Raw genomic sequence first — 13,809 nt, 5'->3', positions numbered from 1 at the left:
AAAACAATTTTTAAAGAAAAATCCTTAACCTTGCCGCCTGGTTACTTCATCTGGGTCAATTATTTTACCTTGTATTTATTAATTTATTGAAACAACTCCTTGCAGGTATCTTCATTGATCTTTTACTACAGACACTCAAAATCTTCTTTACAGAGTTTTAGTAGATACATACTCTGCACTATATCACGAAGCTGTTTTGAAAGTGAGTCTGTTTTCCTTGGATAAAAATCTTTCATTTATCTGGATAATAAAAGCCCACACATGCTAATAAATGGTGTATAATGATGATAAAAGATGAGCAACAAACCAGGACGTTTAACTCTGCCAAACAAGTTGATGTATCGCATTTTTTCTGTTGTTTTAATTCATGGATTGCTAGCTGGTCATCTGTTATCACCAGATAACAACGTGGTTGTAGGTTATTCCTCCACCAACTGTGAGGTATTTGTAAACAAACTCATAAAAGTTTGTCATTATTGGACATGAATGTTAAATTCTGGTTGCTGGTGATTGTCCGCTTCGCAAATTTTCCTTTTTTGTCTCTATTTCTGCTTCTTCTAGCACAGAGTTCAGGCCCTTCAAAGGGAGAAATTGTCACACTGGTGATTGAATCAGCTCGATAAAATACTGTGCAAAAATGACTAGAAACAATTAAAAATGTAAAAAGGGATTTAATAAATAGTAGTCTAAAAACAGCTGTAAAATGGTAAAAAAAATAAAAGACATAAAAGTTTGATTAAAAGTCCCAGCTAAAAGAGTCCAGTCCCAAAGCCGCGCCCCCCCGAAGTCCACCGTTGAATCCGGCCGTGGAGGGGAAAAAACCAGCGTCTGTGCGGCTGAAACGAACACACAAAAAACGAAAAAAACTTCAGGGTGTTACACCAACATCAGCCACACGCATCCAGGCCGGTCGGGAGAGCAGACTTTCCTTTATGCACCGATCGTCAGGCCTTCAGGTCCCACACGCAACTTCTCGGTCAGCCTCGGCGTTCCTCCACACGGTCGACGCCCCCGTCTCACACGGCTCCCGCTACGTCTTCAAGGCGATCAGCTGGTCCGCCTTCCTTTGGCTCTCAACCGGAGCTTCATTCCTTGCGGCACGCTTCAACTGCGCTGCGTGCGTCTGCCTCAGGTGCTTCCCTCTCCGGCAACTGCTCAGAGTTCCATTTATGCAGTGGTGAGGGGTTCTGCCCAATGAGGTCCAGGTGTGTGTAATCAGGTCCATGATCCAATAAAATTAAACCGCATGCAAAAGTAAAAACTAAACAAAACAGCACAACATACAAAACCACCCAACACCAAAAGAAATACTAAGGATCAGCACAAATATTACACACATTCCGGCCCACCTTTGACAAAATCACCTCATAAAAGTATTTTTCATTAGTTGATGAATAATTTACATATTTTACTTGAATATAAATTCGAATCCTAATATATTTAAGAATGCTAAAGGAGTTATAAAAGTCCTGCATTTATTAGAAATGATCCATTTTGAAGCTAGAAGCTGGATGAACAGGCATCAGAATGAAGTGAGCACACTATTGTTGCAGCATGACTGTTGCAACAATGACAAATGAAGTGTGGTTGGGGAGGATGGGAGGTGATTTATGGCAGAGCATTGGAGAGAAACTAAGGCTGTGTTCCCCAAATCTGCTTTTTCCTTTTAGTTCATTCACTGGGATCTTCAAGTTTTATAGCAATATTGAATTTTCCTAAAGGTTTGATGAGATTCTTATGTATTTTTCATAAAGCAGAAGGGCCCTTTACCATATTTTCCCACAGTCGTTTTGGCTGAGGAAGTCGTTGTGCGTTGAACCTGTCTTTATTAAGCCTGGAGGGCTGTGATGCCTTCATTTAATTCTTTTCTTTGATTCCACCATTGCAGGACTGTAATCATTTCAGCTCTGCACGTATGAGGCTTTACATTTCCATGAAATAACTCGTATCTTTAGTAGAGCCTTTTGATAGGTAGTGTGAAGCCAAGAGTATGTGAGTAAATAAGCAGACATTTTTAATGTAGTTATTCCAAAAATATTTATGGGTTATTTTATAATTAAAACAGCATCACTGGCAGTTGATCTAAAGGGGTTTGGTTGTTTATTTTCGGGGAAACAAAAGACCTCTTTTAAAAATTGTTACTAGAATGGCAATAAATACAACTAAAGAAGGTTTTAATATTGCAAATTTAAGCAAGCACAAAAGAAAAATGGGTTCAATGTTTTGAAAATTTAGATTCTTTTTCCTAAAATTTTAAGACGAACGTGACTATTTAAAAAAAAACAAGGCAGGATTTAGGGTTTTGTTTTAGATGTCAATTAAAAAACCACAGAGCTCTGAGAGAAAAGTGAGAAAAAAAAGTGAATTTTTGGAAAACTTCTGATGATTTATCACATTTAAAAAATTTCAAAATAATTCTGAAAATAGTCAACATTTCTAGACCAGTAAAAACTTAGATTTTTGATACATGACAGAATTTAGTCTTTTTATTAAGAACACTGAGAAAAATCTCAAAAATTTGAAAACTTTACAATTTAAAATTAGAGAAAGCTCAGAGTTTTAAGGTGGAAAAACTACTTTTTTTTAATGTCAGGATGAAGAGAATTCTTTTTGAAACTTGAAGAAACAATGACACAATTCAGAAACAAAATGTCGAAATCTATAACATACCTTAAATTAAATTTAGCAAAAGAAAGCTTATAAATTCTAAATTTTTTAATCCGAATTCTAACTTAAACAATAAAGACCCTTGAGATAAGCCAATATTTTTGATATATTCAGAACCTTAAAAAATAAGACGAGTTGTGAGGACTTTGATAAAATATTAAGTCATGTTGGCTAAATGATTTTTTTTTTGTAAAAGTCAAATCCTTAGTTTAATCAGACAAAACTTCAAGGAAAAAAATTCAAAATTCAGAGTTGACATGTGAATCAACATTGTAAAAAAGTCAGACTAAAAAAAGGCATCTGAAATCTTTGCATTTTTTCAAACGCTGATCCTTTTCTTCACTTTAGAAGATCTTCCCAACTGCTGTTAAAAACTGTGATTATGCTAAATTTTCTATATTTGGCTTTGGTTTGCCTACAATTCTGAGGAAGGCTTTCAGTGAATAAGTGACATCAGCACATTTCCTGCTCATGGTCTTGCTGGTGTGTTTGCAGCATGAACACTGCCATGCTCCCATTAGCCTTAAAGCAGCTTGACTACATCCGCCGGGGTTTGTGGAGAATTTAATAATCCTCAAGCATCAGGGGTCATAGAACACAATAATGTCTGGTTTATTTGGCAAATTTTTTTTAATTAAATGTTCTTTTTGTGATTGTATTTCAAAAATGTCTTTTGCATTTTTTAAGTGGGCGGGAAGCTAATATCGTCATTCCCACAGTGCTACTGTAAGCATACGTGCCTCTTTTTTTTCATTTGCTCCTGAGCTTTAAAGAGGCTTGTTTTGTCACAACTGAAACAGAAAGAAAGAGCATCAGAGGTTCTCCCTGGCCCAATAAAATAAACCCACTAGACAGTGAGCAGGTCATCTTTGGCTTGCAGCCAGGTTCTCCATTATAGGCTCATGTGAAAACCTATTGGCTGAGTTGTGTGTGTGCATGTGTAGTCGGCGGGGCTTTAACTATTGCCTCAAGAGCTACAGGCTTGCTTTATCCATGGTTGCCTTGATAGCTACTAAACGCAAAGATGTGAGGAGGAAACGGCTTACATAACAGAAGAAATGCTGTTGCTCCTACACCTACAATGTTCTTGTGGATTATTTTATAGTAACTGCTTGATGAGGAGATAAAGCTTGACTGCCAGACAATTATAAAACAGTGGAAGCCACTCTTAAACAGCCCCTTTTTAGCCATGCATCTCTTTTTCTTTTTGGCTGTGCTCAGGTGTAATGCAGGTCCACTTTGTATTTAAAAACTCATGAGAATTGATTTATTTATTTATTGTTCATTTAAGAAATACATTTTGCATTAGCGAAACAAATACAATACGTTTTAATATACGTTTTACAAAATGTTGCTGTGAAACAGCATCAGAAATCTAGTTTCACCAAACTGTAACCCCAAATATTTGATATTTAACTTTAAAGTTCCACTCCAATCATCTTTTGATCTATTTTAAAAGCGTTCACAGTTTCTTTTTTTCTTCTTTTTCTAAACTATGTTAATGTCATTTTTGGTCAAAATCAATAAACCTGTGGCAGTTTGAAATTCACCGAGTTATTGGCGGGACCATTGGCATGGAGCAACCCCGAACTGAAAGCTTGGAGCAGGCAGCTTGTGTAGAAACAAGCTCTTTTTCCAACTGTACCTTTTTTTGTCTGCTCCTGATTCACGACAATTTGAATAATGAAATACTCAGAAATGCAATTTTAAACTTTATTCTCTTTATAAATGTCGGCCATAATTAGAAAAATGCTGCTAGAAAAATGTTAAAAACACTAAAAAAACTAAAGGTGCTCATCAGAAATGACAATAAAACTTCAGTTGTTTAGATTATTGTGGGAAATTTACACGTAACCAGTCAGATTCCAGTCATATTGTTTCAAATCGATCTACTAAATCAACTAAAATGTTTATTTCTTTGATTTTACATTTTACAATAAATGTTGTTTTAAATTGACACATTTTAAAACTTAATGATTTACTTGATGACCTGCGTCATCAGAAAAATAGCAAAAGAACGTATTAAAAACACCAAAAACACCATTTTCATTGGAGTGCGTCTTTTAGATAAAAAAAGAAAAAAAACATTTTGCAGGATTGATTGGCTGGAAATTTCACTGTGGATCATTTTTGCACAGTTTCTTATCCTACATTTTTTCTCATTTCTTTGCAGACTTGCTTGAATGCACACAGTAAAGATTTATATTTACAACAGATTGAAAGACATTTTGGCTCAAACACACTTTGATGGAAATAACTGCTACTACAAATTATTACATAAAACAGAAGCCATTTTTTAAAGAAACATTACAACTTAAGGGTATATCATCTAATATTTTGTAGTATTATCTTTCATCTCAAGAGTTTGAGTTTTAATCACTGTCCTCCAACTGTGCCTCCTCCTTCTCAATGTGAGCATCTTTTCAATAATGAGGCCATATTGAACCTATTACCCGAGCTGTTAGCTCCATCGGAACACTTTGTAAACTTTGCTCATCTCGTGCTGCGAGGTTAATGTGTAACGTGACGGACGGTGACTCGGTGCTTGGAAACCCGCAACAAGTGAATGTGTAAAATGTTCCCGGTAATGATCTAAATAGAGTACGTGTTGGAGCTTTGGTAAATTTACTCAGTCTTCAGACTCATTAGAGAATTAGCTGAATGTTTCAGGATTCAGTGTCCTGCTTGCTGCACACATATTTCCTGCAGAACGCCTTTTTTTATTTCAACGGAACGGTCTATTATTAATTACAAATTCTGAATCCGGGGTGTGGAGCAACACTTTGATTAATTGATTTAATTAATGTTATGTCATAAAGCAATACCCCTCTCATAATGAATGCCTTCTTGGCCCCATTCTAATTACTTGAGAGCAGAATTAATGCAAATAGATGAGATGTGCTTCACGGATTCTTTTAATTATATGTGTGATATCAGAACTGCGTAATAAATCCAATACTTTATAATGAAGTCCGTCCAAAGGCTGTGGGTTAGTAAATGTAGCCTTTATTGTAGACAACCTGTATTTTAAACAGATTGCAGTACTGCCTCCAGTGGAGGAAGAGGAGAACAGCTTCATCCAGTCTCATTCATTCTGTGAATGAATGAGACAGTGACATTTGGAATGACGCCCAGGACAAGAGATGCTTAGTCTGTGTTTCTGCCTCGCTGCGCCCAAGTTACTCTGATGATTGATGGTCAGATGCTGGTCCTCCATAATAAGCAGCTGGCCTACTTTTCCAGAGAGGCTGCCAGAGTTCTCGATGACCTAATGATGCAGAGAAACGTTGTTGATTTCATGCTGTGGTGCCACAGAATCAACAACTTTACATCTCCATCTTGGTAGACCAACTGTGCTTTGTCTCCTGCAGGGCCTTTTTCCTCGATCAGTCCAACATGACGCCTAGCACATCACCCAAAGCTGCTCTCATAGATAAGGTGTGACTTTTAAAACCTTGTGTGTTTTATTGTGTGTACGGGCATTTACAGGGGAGCATTTGTGCATTTCTATGACATAGGAAGGTTTTTCAGTTTGCAGGTTTAGAGTGCCCATTGATGAGATCCAGCAGAGAGGAACAAAGTATGACATTTTTAAAAAGACAATTGTTAAAAAGATCATTCACTATATTATTTTTTTTTGTTTATTTGTTAATTAATGATTGTTTGGAGAGGTTCTGCAGCTAAATAATGAAATATCAATACAGAATCTCCTCAAGACGACCTAAAGAGCATAAATCGTCACAATTCTCAGTTTGATTCCTTTATGTCTGGTCTAACCTCTTCTGTTCCGCCTCTGTCCAGTTTATGCGCCCCTTCAATGCTCTGGAGGATCTCTACCGCCTCATGGAGAGCTTCATCAGCTGTCGCCGCACCGCCGCCTGTCAGTACACTGCCTGCGGGGCGTCAGGAGTGGGGCTGCTGACTGTGGCGTCTGAGCTCTGCTCACGCCTGGGAGCCACGCATGTCGTCATGTGCAACAGTGGCGTTCATCGGTGGGTGAGCTGCTGCAGGTTCCGTCCTGGGCGGGTCTTTATTGTTCATACAAATTTCTCTGCCTTAATTAATAGCAGGATGTTGACGTTAAAAGGATTTGCTGTTTCCACGACTACATTATGGAGTCTTAAGTGGGTAGAGCACTTTACACAGGAGTGGGAAAGGTCGATGGCTTCCTGTCTTATTGAAAACTATCTGTCTGCCTGATTCACCTGTTGGCGAGGGCAGCATGCATCAGCACAGAAATATCCTGATCATTTGTCATCACTGATCTCCAGTTTCAGCTTTCATCTTCATCTCATAGTCTTCTCCGCCCGCCCGCCTATCCCTGTGATGCCCTCTTTCTTCACCCCGTGACAGTTCCTATATCTTTTTTGTCTCACACAGGCTCCCATGCTCGTGCATGCCCTCTGTGTGACTGATGGCTTGATAAAGAGCTGCAGAGGGAGCCGCCTGCTCGCCTGAGCTCTAATAGAAAGTTCCTGTCAGTGCAATGACTTGAGCTACTTTATTAACCCATGTGTATGCATGTTTATATCTCTGTGTGCGATTGCACACTCACCCAGACAGGCATGTTGAGTGTAGTGTGACATAGCAGGTGACTCGTGCTGCCACACTGGAGGTTATTTGTGTTTCGGCTTTCTCCTTAAACGCCGCCTGTAAAAGCTGCAGAGTGACAAGCATGTCGAAGTCAGGAGAGGGAAAGACGAGTGGAAGCATCTCTGAAAAATGTGTCATCAACTCTGGCAGCTGCAGCTTCACAAATAGCTACCTAAAGCTGACAGAAGACTATATCTGCAAAAGAAAAAAAAAAGAATATGTGATGATTAAAAAAATTATAGAAGCCAGGATACTCCATAATTGTGTGGAAATTGTTTCATTAGTGTTGCAGCCTCCTCAAGCTCTATTGGTTGGATCGTTGGCTTGATGGATGAGTTTTAATAACAGGGAGAGTGGAATATTTTTGTTGGAATCAGCAGTTCGCAGTGCGCTTTGTGCCTTTCCAGATTTTTTTCTCTTCCTCACCACCACATAAAAAAATTGGGAGAGGTTTTTCCTTTGATACCAGAACAAATCTAAACACTTGATAGTGTCTTACGAAAAAGACGCCACTTTCAACGGCACTAACAGGCTGAACGATTTGCAGATATCGTTCTTTTTCCCCCCCGTTTAGTGTAAAGGAAGACAGATTTCTGTTATTTTCCCTCTTTCTTCTTCCTCCTTTGTGTTCCCCTCTCCTCTCATTTAACAGCATGCACTCGGTTCTTCAGAAACAGACAATGTAAATGGGATTCGGGTTGGAACAGCATAAAACTGAGGGGTTTAAATCATCTCTCAGTATCTCCCCCCTCCCTAATGAAATGGGAAACCGTGCAGCTTTGTGCACACAGATTTGGTGCAGGCCTTCATCTTGCTCCAGCTGATGGGATATTTAAAGATCCTCTGTGAATGATTTAACCCCCCCCAAACTCCCTTTTTGTCAGCATGGGAAGCTCCATAAAAGTGCTAGAAATATTCTGGTGTGTGAAAGTAAACCTTGTTTATTTTGTAGGTGGGATGTCTCTATGCACTTACAGGAAAATACTGTTTGGTTCCATTTTTTTCATTGATTTACCGAAACAGTTACTTTTGATACAGTTACTTTTGATATAAATATATATATAGATAGATAGATAGATAGATAGATAGATAGATAGATAGATAGATAGATAGATAGATAGATAGATAGATAGATAAAAGAGCCAAAAGATAAATGAAGCTGCGAACATATTTTAGAGAGTCAATGTTATTAAATGAAAGTGAAGCTTTCAATGTTAAGAGTGTGGACAGTTCAATTTGCAGGGAAAGGGCCCAGATCAATACACTGGAGCTGCTTGTTATCATACAAAGGTCACCCAGCAGCCTTCACACTTGTCACTAGCCCTTGAAGGATTTATCCATGCCTTGCCATCTGTGTTTGTGTGTCGGGATGAGAGAGAGGGAAAGTGTGGCCACGCATGTGCCTGGGAAGAAAGTTTGCTGTAACCAATGAATCACAGGCTCACGCCAACAGTCCTATCGCACACAAAGCCATATCGTCCACAGGAGACACACTGACTCGTCCTTGGACCCTTCCTTTTCAGCCTGCAATGAGCATCAATCCTGATGATGCTCCTCAGGTGCTGACGGTCAGCTCCCGGTTCACAGTCTCTGCCTTTCGCTCAGTCTAAAGCAGAGACGAGCGAGCTGTCATTGTCCAGATGTAACATGTTTGCCGACTGTCACTAACCTTTCAGTAGAAGTAATATGAAAAAAAAGATTAATTCATGTACGTGACGGACGGTAATGATGAGGTGTGGAGAGGTGCAAAAAGGTTGTCAAATGGTTGGAAAATAAACCAGAAAATCGCCACACTGTCCTTCTTCTTATCATTTTAAATTAAAAACAGCCATCAACAGTAGATATTTTCAAATTAAATCAACAGTGTTTTGACCTAACAGCGTGTTTTCTGTTGAATCAACAGCTGCACTCTGAGTGTGACACTGGAGCAGGCCACCCTGCTGGCTCGCAATCACGGCCTACCCCCTCGCTGCATCATGCAGACCACTGACGTGATGAGGAAGCAGGTACAAATGACGCACACGCTCATTTGCATGAATGATTCCCAGAAATGGAAACAGCCTGAACAAAATCTTCCATTCTGGACAAACGTTTGGTCATATTACTTCCAGATGATGTTTGAGTTTGTGTTGCATTAAACAAAATGACAGAAAATTGAGTTCAGCTTTAACATACTATATACACGTTCTGAAAAACATTGTGGACATCATTTATTTCAACGGAATGTTGAGCTAAATTTAAATATTGACAAAACATTTCTTGAGAAATTGTTATTTTGCACCTAAATAGTGATGAAACCTTTTGAAATGTTTGAACATTTTCTATCACCGCTTTGTCTTTCAAAATTCACTTTACTTAAAAGAAAAAGAAAACGATACTTTAAACTGTAATAGTTCTAAATATTCATATGAATAAAAGTAATCACTTTTTTTTAACAGTTAACAACATTGCACACATAATGTAATGATAATCTCTTGATCTGCCAACAAAAGCTTGTGAGCATTTCTTGGATCATTCAAAAACACCTTAATCAAAAATTCCGATCTCACTCCTCCTCCTTCTTTTCACATTCCACCATCCATTTTAGAAGAACATAAACACTCACCTGAGCACAGGTGTTAGCTCACCTTTGCACTAATAGTTTGCATGATTGAATGAATGAAAGATTTCACACTAGTTGGTTTAAAGGCATAGGTATGCGTTCGTGAACACTATCTGTTTTGTGTACATGTTGACATGTGGACATTTTTGCGGCTAGCAGGTGTGTTGATAATATTTGAGTGTGTGTGAACAGGCCCCGCCCTTTTTGTACTACATTTGAACCGTACCGTAACGATAAACAACCAGTAAACCTGTCTGCTCTATGCTGCTTCATGGTCTTACCCCCCTTCCCCTCCTATTATCACCCTCCTACCCCCCCCTCTCTCTAACGTCCCTCTCTCTTCTTCCCCTCTTTCCTTTTCCGTCCGGTCCAACACCAAAGATTTTCAAACACGATTGAAATTAATAAAGTTTGGCCTCAATTACAAAAGGGGTTTATTCAGACATACCTTTGGTTTGTCTGAAGATGAATAACCCCTCTTGTTAAAATAAAATATGTCCAACACAAGAGGCCCTCAGCTCTCATCTGTTTGCCTAGCTGTTGGACAGGACAAGTTAAAAAAAAAAAAAAAAAAACATTCCGATCTCCCGCTGTGGTCGGACAGAGCTGTGATGTTTACGTTTTTAAACTATATCATATTTGTGAAGATTATGTCGATTCAGCCATGATATCAATAGAAGTCCTGTCAATCACGTTTATTGAACTGGACTGTTGAAATATGCACTTTAAGACTGTAATGGATCTAATATTAATGAGTTAGCAAAGATTTGAAGTATTGCACTCCTGAGAAAGTATTCACTCTAATGACCTGTCAATCAGTGTTACATTCCTGCTCAAGGACACTCACGCTGGAGATGAAATGTCAAAGGATCAATCACATATACCGGTTGCTCTAAAGTCTGTTGCAGGACCTCTGGGCTTTAGATTGTTTTATATTCGGCCAGTAGTCAGAGAAGATTGCAAAACATATAATAAATTAATGAGAGGCAATATGAATGAAGGTATTCATCAAATGAAATGAACACAGGTACTATGAAGTCAAGAACACACAGTGCACTATGCAGCTACTGTAATCTGAAAATCGTGTAAATTTTAAGCAGATTTTTGCATTAAATTATGAGTGCTGTAACAAATTCTTGGGTCAGAAATTAAGTTAATCCGAATTGGGTTAATCAAGGAATGTAACTCTCACCTGCTCTGCTGCCTGCATAGAGGTTTTTTCCCTGTGTGTGCAGCTCGCTGGTGCCGCTGGCAGAGTTTATTGTAGCAAAAGTCTGGGAGCAGAGATCTTCTGCCAGAGAGGTTTTCTATCCACAGCCTGTTTCTGCTTAGTGAATAATTATCTGAGCTGCAGGCTCCATTGGGTCCAACGTGGCTTAACGTATGCGGCACGGTAAACTGACTGCTCTGGGAACTCTGCGTTTCTGTAAGAATCCAAAAGCCTCAGTGAGAGCAAAAGTTAACACATAGATTTGATTGCATAGTTTCCTGTCAACAACACCTTAAGGCACAAAACCTATCAGTAAAATGGCTTGAGTTGTAAATGTAATTTTAATGTTCTTTGACGTAAAAAATCTAGATTTCCTCTTTATTTTTGCTCGTCACTCCTTAGTTTTATCGCACTCAGTTATAGCTAAAGTAAATATTAACACATTTATTCCATATGGGTTAAACTGTTTGCACTTTTTCAAGAGAGTTCCAACTTTTATTCAGCCCAACTCGTATCTGAAAAATACAGCTTTTTAAAGATGTTTTGAGGAAGTACTTCATTTTAGTGGGGCATAAAACGTATTTGAAAGTCACGGATTCTGCATGTTGTCCCACATAAAAAGCTGAGAGAAGGAATAGACCTTGATGATGCAGTGGAAGCACTCGTGACTTGATCTGTGCTCAGTCTTACCATGACATGAACCAATCTTCCTCAACCTTTCCTAGGTAGCGGTTTTTCTGTTCCTCACCTGGTCTTGAGCCTCTTACACATGTTTCTGTTTTACTCCATGGTTGGATTGCAATTGATGTGTGACGTTGATGATCATCAGTACCTATTTGGTAGAATCATTTGATCACACACCTGATTATAATCCTACAAAATCCATGACTTTGTGAAATCGTATCTAAATATCATATAATACATCAATATATCATATAAATATCATATAATATATAATATATTTATATTATATTTATTTATATAAATATGCTGGTTTAAAAGCGAAAGGGACACCTGATTTAGATTTTTCTGTTGTTTGCTCTCTTTGCATTTTGTAACTTGATGAAAGTAATATTATTTTTATACAAGAAAGTATTCTTAGTTTACACAATTTTTTCACACTTGCCTTAAACTTTTGCAAAGAACTAAAACTTCTTAAAAAATTGATAAATTTGATTTCCTAGATTGTTTTATTTTACAGTTGAAATGTCCAGACCTTGTGGCTAAGCCTGCCAATCAAGAGACCACACACACTTTTTGGGGGCCAGTTTGTGCTAGTTTATTATATAAGAGCACTAAAACAGTACAACCTATAAAACAGTTTAGTTGTGTTGTAATGCTGTTTAATATTGTAGTTATAGATGACTGAGATTTTTGTGTAAAACCCCCTAGTGGTCACTTGGTGAACTAATCTGCAATGTAAGCCAAATCATGATTACTCCACCATTTTTCACTATTAGAGGTCATGCAATTTAAAGCATGAATTTACAAATTACCATATTTTTCGAAGCATAAGTCACATTTCTTTTCATTCGACTTATACTGAGGAGCGACTTATATAAGCGTTTTTTCTTCTTTATTTTTTGGCTCCTGCGACTTATACTGTAATGCGACTTAAACTCTGGACAATACGGTAATAATTTAATTTCTTTGCGTTTGTTTTTCAATTCATGAAACACAATGCAACTATTTAGAGAAATACATAGCTGCTTTGTACGGATTCGATTAAATGTCATAGTTTAACAAGTCCAAAACTTAATATTTTAAAAATTAAGTGTACCAAATCTAAGACCTCAGAAAGTAAAAATGATTTTGTAGGTCTCCAAAATTATAAAGCAAATGAAAAAATGCCCTAAATTTTTGTCTCTTACCTCTGCAAAGGTTCACATTTCGTCTCAAAGCATCAGAAAAAATGCTATGAAATAAACTGAATAATTGTTGATGCCCTCTGTGAGCTGGATGCAGCTCAGGGAAGACTGTTGGATGTCAGAGTTGGAACTGAGAGGTCAACTCCTGCAGTTTGGGAGGGATGCTGCCATCATCCTCAAAGAGGCAGCGGGTGACGTCTCTGATTGGTGTTTTCTCTTTTCTGAAGGCAGCACAAAAAAAAAGGTTTGAATCTAGAAATTCATGTGTTCATGGTAACCTCAGAAGACTTCAAACAAAGCAGCCAAAAACCTGAATATGTCACAAAAAGAGGAATAATTCTCCAGTCTGGACGTTTTTGAGAATTTTACAATATAAACACGGACGCTGCAATGTGAGCTCACGTTTTTTGTGTCAGCTGTTCCGTAGAATCAATGTTTGAATTTACGTCTATGAATAAAAAACTCAGTTTAATCACCAAAATAAAGTCATCAATTTTTGATGGTTTACCAGCACATCAAAGCATTCCATTAAAATCGGACTCGAAATAACATTTCAGTCAAAATATTTGGTTATTTTTCTGGAAAATGTGAGTCACCGTCATGCTTTAATGGGATTTTTGGAGAGAACAAAAGTCTGCTCTCACAAAGCACAAATGTCAGCTGGCTTGTTGTGTTTCTGCCCGTTTACTGTTGCGGTTTCAGCTCGATCTATGAGGCCCTTAATTGTTGCGGGTCTGTTTATCTTTTAGGGGGCAAGAGTTCAGAATTCTGCCAAGAATCTGGGGGTTAGGGATCGAACGCCCACATCAGTCCCAAGGTAAGAGTCTTGTCGTGGCTCATTGGTCTTTAGGAAAGTCAGCGTATCTGGA

At 38.1% G+C, this 13,809-nt stretch overlaps 1 protein-coding gene across 1 annotated transcript in view; it reads left to right on the top strand.

The window, feature by feature from the left end:
* Nucleotides 1-13,809, top strand: part of prex2 (phosphatidylinositol-3,4,5-trisphosphate dependent Rac exchange factor 2) — a 94,218-nt gene that overhangs the window by 77,507 nt on the left and 2,902 nt on the right. The window contains exons 37-40 of the mRNA XM_023949895.1: nt 6,039-6,105; nt 6,469-6,659; nt 9,164-9,266; nt 13,690-13,757. Of these exons, the coding sequence (XP_023805663.1) occupies nt 6,039-6,105; nt 6,469-6,659; nt 9,164-9,266; nt 13,690-13,757 (429 nt within the window). The remainder of the gene's footprint in view (nt 1-6,038; nt 6,106-6,468; nt 6,660-9,163; nt 9,267-13,689; nt 13,758-13,809) is intronic.

Source organism: Oryzias latipes, chromosome 20 (assembly GCF_002234675.1).
Source record: "Oryzias latipes chromosome 20, ASM223467v1".
NCBI classification, from domain to species: domain Eukaryota; kingdom Metazoa; phylum Chordata; class Actinopteri; order Beloniformes; family Adrianichthyidae; genus Oryzias; species Oryzias latipes.
This window is presented reverse-complemented; position numbering and strand designations above follow the sequence as displayed.